Source organism: Oryzias melastigma, linkage group LG15, assembly GCF_002922805.2.
Source record: "Oryzias melastigma strain HK-1 linkage group LG15, ASM292280v2, whole genome shotgun sequence".
Lineage (NCBI taxonomy): Eukaryota > Metazoa > Chordata > Actinopteri > Beloniformes > Adrianichthyidae > Oryzias > Oryzias melastigma.
This window is the reverse complement of record NC_050526.1, coordinates 16097403-16106787: the sequence shown is the minus strand read 5'-3', so window position 1 is coordinate 16106787 and position 9385 is coordinate 16097403. Positions and strand designations below refer to the sequence as shown.

Below are 9385 nucleotides of genomic sequence, written 5' to 3'. Positions count from 1 at the left end.
TGAGGAAGACGAGGAAACAAAGACGTTCATGGATCTGTTTGTCTGCAGGTCGACGCATCATCAACTGTCTTTTGTCTGCTTCTGATTCACAGCTGGAAAATAAAGAAAATACGTCTTAATTTTCTTCATATTTGTCGTCCATCGTTAGAAAAATTCTAAAACTACATGTTAAAAACATTAGTGGATCTTTCAGGATCAGCTGAACTGATGACAATTTTAAGAACAATTAGGACGAAATTTCCTAAAAACTCTGGATTTTGTCGTGTTCATGGAGACTGTAGACCCAGACATGTCGACCGTTGGAGTCAGCAGCTCCCCAACCGAAACTACATGAAGAAAACAAATAAACAAAGTCCACAAACTAAGACTACCAAGGTCCAAACTAAAATAACAAAACCCAGCAGTGTAAGACTACTGAGGACAAAAAGAACAAATAAAATAAAAGAAAATAGCAATTTTTAAAAATGTATTTAGCATTTATTTAATTTAGATGAGTTAAATGTATAAATTGATGTCTGAGGTTCACATCAATGATAAACTATGAAGGTTTTTACATCCTGTTGACCTGAAGACGTCTAGTTTGGTCAACTCTACCAACAAAATGAACAGATTTTATATCCAAAGAAAAACTTTGGTAAAAAGTTTGATCTTTTATGAATTAAAATTTTTTTTCACTCGTGAAAAACAACAAAAAAAAAAAATCACATTTTGAAAGATGTTAGGTTCTTTTTATATTTTAGTCTTTGTTTGTGCCAAAAAATAAACATAATTCGTATTCATTGAAACAAAAGGTCATGAATGCAAATCCAAACTTCTTAAAGTTTGACTCAGCGGCTCCTCGTAGGTTTTGATCTGTACAAAATGAGCACAAACGGCTCTTTTACTGTGAAAGGTTTTGACTCCTGAATTAGACACAACCCCGTTGAAGTGGGCGGAGCAAACCCATCCCACTTCAGAATGCTTGCTTACAGCGCTTTAACACATGCACACTCTGCTGTCGCTCCTCTGTAACCCCCAGGAGAATCGTGGCGTTCAGAGTCTTGCTCAAGGGCACGTCGGTACATGAGAGGGCGGGAATCGAACCTGCGATCTTTCAGAGGTCGACCGTCACACCCAATGCAAACATGCACAGACACCTGCAGCTGCTGCAGGATCAGCTCCACCGAAATAATTCAGAATCCGTTTCTCTGTTTCTCAAACCTTTATTTAAAATCAGTCACAGTTCAGTCAATCTTCTCATGCAGGTCAAAGGTCAAAGCGCTGCAGGAGCGGCTGACCCTCTTCAGGCGGCGAGCCCTGCAGCTGCAGTGACGACCACTAGAGGGCAGAACGGCTTCTTAAAACATAAAATTATTTCAATCAAATGTTGCAGTCAGCAGGGTTACCACGGAGACCGGACGCGCCCCGGAACAGTGATCAGCGACTTTAAAAGACAGTTTGTTAGTTTGTTGAGCGCCGCTCGGGCGCCGCTCGGGCGCCGACGTCTCACGCCGCCCCCAGGTCGAGTCTGGCGATGTACGGCGAGCGGAAGGAGCCCAGGTACAGGCTGCCGGCGTGCTCATGGACCTCGCTGACGTACGCCACCACCAGGCCGTTGGGGTCGTGGAAGCTGCGCGTGCACACGCCGCCGTCATGGAGCTCCGCCACCAAACTGTAGCGAGGGACGAACTTCACCAGAACGTCCTGGCTGAAGAGCTGCGGGGAAACGCACGGATTTAACAGGAACCTGCCGGGTTCTGGCTCCGGTACGTCCGGACTCGTCTCACCTTGAAGAGCAGCTTCTTGATCCAGGGCCGCTGGGACAGGAAGTCCAGCATGGAGAAGCCCGGGTTGGCCCTGACGGCCGACATGGCCACCCAGTACCCCCCCGAGGAGCTGGGCCGGATGTTGTCGGGGAAACCGGGCAGGTTCTCCATGAAGGTGTCCATGCCGCCTTTGTTCAGACCGGCCACGTGCACCCTGCGGCAGAAGCAGAGTCCGGGTCACTGACGGGTCAAACCGGGCTGTCGGAGAACCGGGAGGGCTCACCTGCGGATCCGGGCCATGGTGGTCTCCGCCACCAGAACCGACTCCTCGTCCGGCAGCAGGTGGATGCCGTTCGGGAAGCGCAGGTTGTCCATGATGACGGTCAGCTCTTTGGTTTCGGTATCGAACTCCAGAACTCTGCAAGGCAGAAAAGAAAGTCTCACACCGGTTCTCTCCAGGATTCAGCAGAACTTTGCAGCGGAATCCTACCGGCCGTCAGCCGTGGCCTCCATGATGAGCTGCATGTAGTTCCTGCGCTGCCACCTGCTGCTGGAGTCTGTGAAGTACACCTTCTTCCCGTCGCGCGTCACCGTCACGTCGTTGATGAACGACAGCTTCCTGCCGCCGACCACCTCGCCGCCGGCCACCAGGCGGGTCTTCTCCCCTGCAGGAGCAGAACTACTGTTGCCGTGGTTCCAGACTAGATCTGAGTTGATAATCTAAGCTGAATAGATCAATAATTAATCCATAAAAGTAGAGATTGATCTAATGCAGAATGCTAAAGTCTGCTAGCTAACATGTAATGGAATTCCTCATAGGACGCTAATGCTAACGATCAGTCGACCTGAACATACATTCTGACTAAATGAACATCTTCAAATGAACTCTTTTAAGGAAATAGTTTTAAAGTAACCATTTGTGGTCCAAACATAATTTTTTGCTCATTATTTCTTCTTCTTCTGGAGATAAGTGTACTGCTAGAGTGAGATCGCCACCTAGGGGCCAAACTGAAACACCCCCCTGGAGAAGCAGAACAATTGCTTCTCAGTCTCAGGATCCATGTAACTCTGTATGGTTTTATGTTATTATTATATATCAGGAGGATCAAACTCAATCACACTACGGGCTAAAACCCAAAACACACTTTAGGTCGCGGGCCGAACAGGATAAATATTTATTAAACACTGTAAAATGACATTATTAAAACTTTAAAACTGTAACTTTTTAACATAATTATGAACTAGATACAGTATATAGCATTACCTGTGATGATGCTAGTGCGAATGCTTTAAACTGAATTTGACCGCTGAAGATGCTGAAACATCTAAACAAATGTGTCTAAATGTGTAAACTCAACATTGAACTGAATCAAAGTTAATTGAGTGGATCAAAAGAATCGATCCAAAGGATTCTGGAAATGATTGCCGATCCCAGCCTTATCCCTGTGAAGGTGAGGGGGTGTGGCCACCGTGAACTCACCTGTGTTGGGGTTGACCTCAAACAGGCCCAGGTACGCGTCAGCCACAAACAGAGTCCCGTTTGGTCCCACTCGGATCCCCAGAGGTCTTCCACAGACCGGTTCGTCCTCTCCGGAGCCTGAGGGCACAAAAAACAGAAACTAGCTTTCAGGATCAACCAATCAGAGCGTGGCGAGCTCCAGAACCGCCGCCGATCTTCATCAGGCGCATCCTATGTCCTCACAGCTGAAGGTTGATCGAGTCTTACTGAGCACTAATGAGAAGAGAAACTCCAGACTGGAAGTTCAGCCGGACCTGAACAGGAAACGGCGTCTGGGCGTCCTCGCCAACACGGATATTCTGGACTTTCTGGAATTCCTCTAAAAACCCTGGAAATTTAAACTGAAGATGGAAAGTTGTTTTGCTGAAGTCGTGAGGAAACGGCAGCAGTTTGGTACCTAAAGTAGAATGTAAGCTGCAGCCACGGAGAATTTATCCAGACTGAAACCAGAATTCTGGATCTTCACTTTGCGTTCCTGTTTGTTCGCAGGTTTCTTTTCGTGTCATGTGACGTGCACGCATGCTGGCCTCACGTGCACACCCCCACGCCACCTGGGGCCTGACCTAAAACACACTGTGACCTCTCATGCACGACTGATTAACCAATCAGAGCTGAAGTGGGGCAGTGGGAGGGGCTTGGTGGCAGGCTCCTGTCTCTGGTTGCTATGGAGACGAGACAAAAACGAGAGTGTGATTCAGGCCTTCCTTCTCACCACATGGAGGTTTTCCGAGCCGCGTGACGGTCAGGATCCTCCGACCGACCAGCTTCAGTATCTGCCCGTCAGCTGTTCCGGTGTAGAGGACATCTGCAGACAGAAGACGCTCTTCACTCAGCGAATGAGGATGAGGAGGGCGAGGGGAGGACTCACTGACCCCCGATGTTGGTGATGGACTCTGGTCCGAGGATCTGGTCCTCGAAAAGCCTCTGGGACTCTCGGAGCTTCAGGTTGGGCTCCCAGCAGCCCTTCATGAGCGGCGGTTCTCTCAGACTGCAGTGACACAAACAGCCAGCAGGAGGCAGCAGAATATAATACTTTTCTTTTTTAAGTAATATGAATAAATGAAAGACATAAAAACTTTAAGAACATTTTTTTAACTGATATTTCTGATACAACTTAAAGGATTAAAAGGAACTTAAATATTATGATCCTACTGATTTCCCCTTAATTTATCCCTTAACTTTCCACTAAATGTTTCCCTTAATTTTATATCAAGAGCTGAGAATCTTAAACTACATCCGTCCCTCTGGGTCGTTTTATTTTTCTTGTTATTAATGGTTCAATGTTATCTTACACTTATTTCAAACTTGTAGAATTTTGACAAAATATATTTTATGGGGAGTAAAACAACACTTTAGCTTGGTGCTAGCTGTTTTGGCTAAATTCATCTTTTTTCAGTTTTTTAGGCTGTTTAGGCTAATTTGGCATTTAGCTAATCCGAACAACCCTGACCTGGAAAAAGCCGATTCATCTCCTCAAAAACTGCAGGTCGGGTTCTGACTGATCCCAGAAACCAGTAAGGTTCTGGAGGGGTTCTGACAGACACGAGTGAAGTGGACTCACCTGAAGGCTTCGGGGTTGATGGGAGACTCCAGGATGAAGACGACGACCAGCAGAGGAAGAAGAATGAAGCCGCCCAGAGACAGCAGGGTCACCTGGAAGACCCGCCCACTGTAGGTGCTGCAGAAACACACATCAGTCAGAGCTCCGCCCCTCCTGATCCGCAACACTGGTGAACCAGAACCAATCCAGGTTTACATGATTCTACTGGACTGACACAGCTTCCACACAAACGTTTGGATTTCATGGATCTGGATCCAGTTTCACCTCCCAGATTTGGTTTCTGGTCCAGTTTTGCTCACTATAAACATGCAAAGTTTCTGGAGCCCAGAGGAGCACCTGTCTGCACCTGAAGGGACATGTCCACGCGGCCATGCTCACCAGCACTGACGTTTGAGGAACCAACGCCCAGGAAGCTGCTGCAACCAGGACTATGTATGAAGCAAGCACGACACTGCTGCATGGAGGTCAGAGGTCACCTCAGCTCCTGGATCACCTGGATCTTCATGTTTCTCCTCACCTGCTCTCAGGTAACCAGGTGAGGTCCGGTTTCCTCCTAAACCTGCTCTGATCCTGGTTTCTACAACCAGAATCCCACTAACCGCTCAGCAGATTTCTGCAGAGCTCTCCAAGACCACGTGACCACAACAATGACCTGACCTGACCCCTGCTGACCGGGATGCGACCTCCCGATCCCGGGCCGGTCGGTACCAGCCTGACCGGGCTCTGAGCGGACCTTACCCGGAGCTTTTGAGGCGCCGCTCCGGAAGCTCGTCGGTGATGACCTGCGGCCGCGGCAGCCTCCGGAGGCGCAGCCCCCCCGACTCGTTCATGCTTCCAGCACAGACACCGGGCCCGGTTCTGGTGTGTCCGCTGGCTGGCGCGTGCGCGTATAGGTTCAGATCCTGTCAGACGAAGGACCTCCAGCCCCCATCTTCTCCTCCTCTTCCTCTCCTCTGTGGTGGTCGCGGTGGCTTGTCGCCCCCTGGAGGCGCGGAGCAGAACTGCGGCTGCGCAGTGCAGCACTGCTCAGAAACAGAGCGAGCGTTCAGGGGCGGAGCTACCGGGGAACACGGGGGGCAGATCCCCACACTGAATAAATAAAAAAAATAAAAAAAATAGCATGTAAAATAAATTCAGTACAAGTATTGAAAAGATTTAGAAACCACCAATACAAGTTTATTTTAGCATTACAGAAATAAAACAAATGTTTTTTAAATGAAATATCAATAAAAATCAGAAAAGTTGCATTACCTGTGGTAATGCTAATGAGAGTGCTATTTACTGAAAGTAGTTGTTGAAGATGCTGAAGCTTTTTGCTGAAAATGACGACGCAATTTACTTTAATTGCTCAAGACAGTTGCTGAAAGTGCAAAAGCTATTTGCATAATGTTAAATTTGCTAAAAGACTGAAAATTTCATTAAAGAGCTATGAAAGAGCGCTGAAGCTGGCCTAAATTTCTGAAAAATTTGTGGTAGATTTGCTTATAAATCCCTAATACATGCCAAGTTTACAAAAAATATTTAGTGTGTTGCTTTAATATGGGTCCAATTAGCTCAAAAACCTTAGATGCCAAATTAGCCAAAAAGCTAACTTATCGCTTAAACTCTAACTAAATTCCAAAATAGCCTAAATTCCTTCAGTAAACTAAATAAGTAAAAAATGTTTGCATGTTGGTAAAATAGAAGCGAAACTCTCAATTAGCCTAAAAAATACCCAGTAGATAAGAAATTAGACAAAAACGTTAGCATGTCACTATAATAGAAGCTAAACTCCAAATTAGCATAAAAAACCTCAGTAGGTAACAAATTAGTAAAAAAGCTAGCACACTAGCTAAACTTTACATTTCCTAAAATTCCTCAGTAAACTAAATTAGCCAATAACGTTAGCCTGTTGCTAAAACAGAAGATAAACTCTAAATTAGCATAAAAAACCAGTAGATAACAAACAGAAAAAAATATTAGGACATTGCTTAAATACTAGCTAAACTCTAAAATATCTAAAATTCCTCAGTAAACTAAATTAGCCAATAACGTTAGCCTTTTGCTAAAATAGAAGCTAACCTCTAAATTAGCCTAAAATCCCAGTAGACAACAAATTAGCCAAAAACGTTAGCGTTTTGCTAAAATTTTAGGTAAACTCCCATATTTTTGAAAATACTATAAAATATTAAGACACACCCCCTGAATATATTTAAAGGTTTGTTGATAATCTACTTAAAAGTATGACATTTGAAGACTTCCTCATTCATTTACTATGGGGAATACTTTGCTCAACATGTCAAAAATTATAAAGTTCATAAATACCAAAAACAAAAGCAGTAAATGTCCTGAACAAACTGAACATTTTGATACCAAGATTGATTAAATCACTGAAAGTGTGATCGTGTTTTTATGTGTTGAAAAATATATTGAAAGAATCAGGAGAATCACTGTAGTCTGAATCTTTACTATATAAATTGTTAGAAAGATAAATAACTAAAAACAAGAATTAAAGAGCAAATAAAGGCTTTCAAACAATGACACACTGATCTAGAAAAACATTTTTTTATTCAAAATAAAACTTTATTTATAAAGTATTTTGCCCAACAATGTAACTCAACATATTAACAACAGCTTTCAAACACAGAATAAAGACCTCCACTTTAAACTGAGGTTTTGTTTAGATGAGCTGAAATAATGTTTGTGTCGCATCAGGAGGATTGTTCCAGATTTTTGCTGCATGAATCTGAGACTTCGTGGTGTTTCGTGTTGACTCTGGGGCACCAGATGAAGGTCTGATGACGTCTATGGTCCTGAACTTCTCTGAATTCCTGCTGGTTTCAAATGTGACCAACTCTTCACTGAAGCTAAAACACTGAGAGAAAAATGCTGAGCAGCAGATGAGACAACTGTGTGAAATCAAATCAAATGTTATTAATGAAAATCCCTTCTTGTACCTTGAAGAACTTTAAAATTAAAAGCAAAAACAGGAACATTTAAAAAAAATAAGAAATGAAACTTTTCAGAAGCTTGAAATTGATGAATTTAAATCTAATTACTGAAATTATCTGATATTCTAATGATAAACTAGACTTTAGGTTTCATCATCTATATTCCATAATAATACATATTCAAGAAATAAAGGCTTGAAATATTGAATTTATGTGTAAAAATGAAATTAAAGTTTAATGTTTTTGACTGAAAAACAAAAAAACCTTTTTCATAATTATAATTTGTAACATTTACATTTTGAAGTTGTTTTTAACGTTTGTATTTTTGTTCCTAAAATAGATCAGAAAAATTATTTGATAGAATTTCTTACCAAATCACAGAAGCAGAAAAATATTATGTGTAAATTACTGAAACATGACGGATGAACTATTTGCTTTCAGTTTTCCTCATAGAAACAGAAACAAACTAATATTATAAATGTTTTCCTGTTTTTTTCCTACTACGATTTTTAACCTCTTTACAGTATTCTGCTCATAAACATTTCTACGTTGATGAAATAGTTTAAGGAATCTTTTCAGCTTAAAGTCTGAACATCAGCTCAAACTGAGGATTTCTGCATGAAGCTCCAATGTTCTCTAGATACAGAGGAGATGTTCATCCGATGTTATTATTCTGGGCGGATTCACAAAGCTTTACCAACTGAGCATGCTCAGAACCTTCCAACTTTAACATTTCTAAGGTGGTAATTGTTCTTTTTTATCATAACTCAGAACATTTAACTAAACATAAATAACCTAAAGAACCAGAATACTCCATTTTTATAATCACAGCCGGGCTGCATGGTGGTGCAGTGGTTTGCCTCACAGTGTGAAGGCTCATGTTTGAATCCCAGCTGGTTCTTTTCTCCAGGGTTTATGTCGTCTTCAGCTGGGATAGGCTCCAGTAACCTCATGATCCCACAGAGGATTGGAAGATGGATAAATGGGTGGAAATTGTCCCTCCGGTGTGACTGTGAGTTTGTGTAGCCAGAAGTAGGAGAGCAGACTCCAGAAACTCCATGACACTCACTGGATCATGTGCAGATTTATGCAATCAGTGGTTCTTGAAAATTCCTGAACAGTTTTGTTCACAGGATTATCCAGCAGGAGGAGCTGCTGCTGCGTCTGTGATCCGTTCGCCCAAAGCAGCTCCTGCAGCCATGAGACCCTAAAGGCAGTAAAATATTTAAGGTTATTTAAGGTTTAAGTTGATTTATTCTGGAATAATATTCAGAATGATATTAAAAATTTACAGTTTTTAAGTTTTAAAAATTGGCATTCTGCTAGTTTTTTGGACTATTTGGACTAACCCATTTTTAATGCTAAAAATCGATTTGATTCACAATTTTGCCTCAAACAGATCAATCTTGGATGTAGGAATATTAATCAATCATTTGATTAAGTCGATTACACCCATATCTTTATAAAGTTAAAAAGAACACAATAAAATCAGTTTCTTTTGTTTTTTATTAATAATTAGTGAGTTTAACTCTGTTTGGATATCGTTTTTGTATTTTTTTTTTAGAAATAACATTATTTTTGGTCTTGTTTTGTATTTAGAAACTGAAATAAAGTGAAGAAGAAAACATCT

The 9385-nt window shown here is 42.3% G+C and overlaps 1 protein-coding gene and 1 long non-coding RNA gene across 2 annotated transcripts; one reads left to right on the top strand and one right to left on the bottom strand.

Annotated features, from left to right (window-relative positions):
- Positions 1-1182: 1182 nt before the first annotated feature.
- On the bottom strand, positions 1183-5885 carry LOC112162081 (adipocyte plasma membrane associated protein). Its single transcript, XM_024297730.2, has 9 exons — positions 5564-5885; positions 4826-4942; positions 4137-4252; positions 3977-4069; positions 3226-3342; positions 2236-2410; positions 2029-2163; positions 1767-1959; positions 1183-1695 (listed from the first exon to the last, which is right to left on the bottom strand). The coding sequence occupies exons 1-9, from the start codon at positions 5653-5655 to the stop codon at positions 1486-1488; spliced, it is 1248 nt and encodes a 415-aa protein (XP_024153498.1). The 5' UTR covers positions 5656-5885; the 3' UTR covers positions 1183-1485.
- LOC118599730 lies at positions 5089-5932 on the top strand. The gene is made up of 2 exons (XR_004949213.1): positions 5089-5360; positions 5435-5932. It is a non-coding gene; the product is annotated as an uncharacterized LOC118599730 (long non-coding RNA).
- Positions 5933-9385: the final 3453 nt, after the last annotated feature.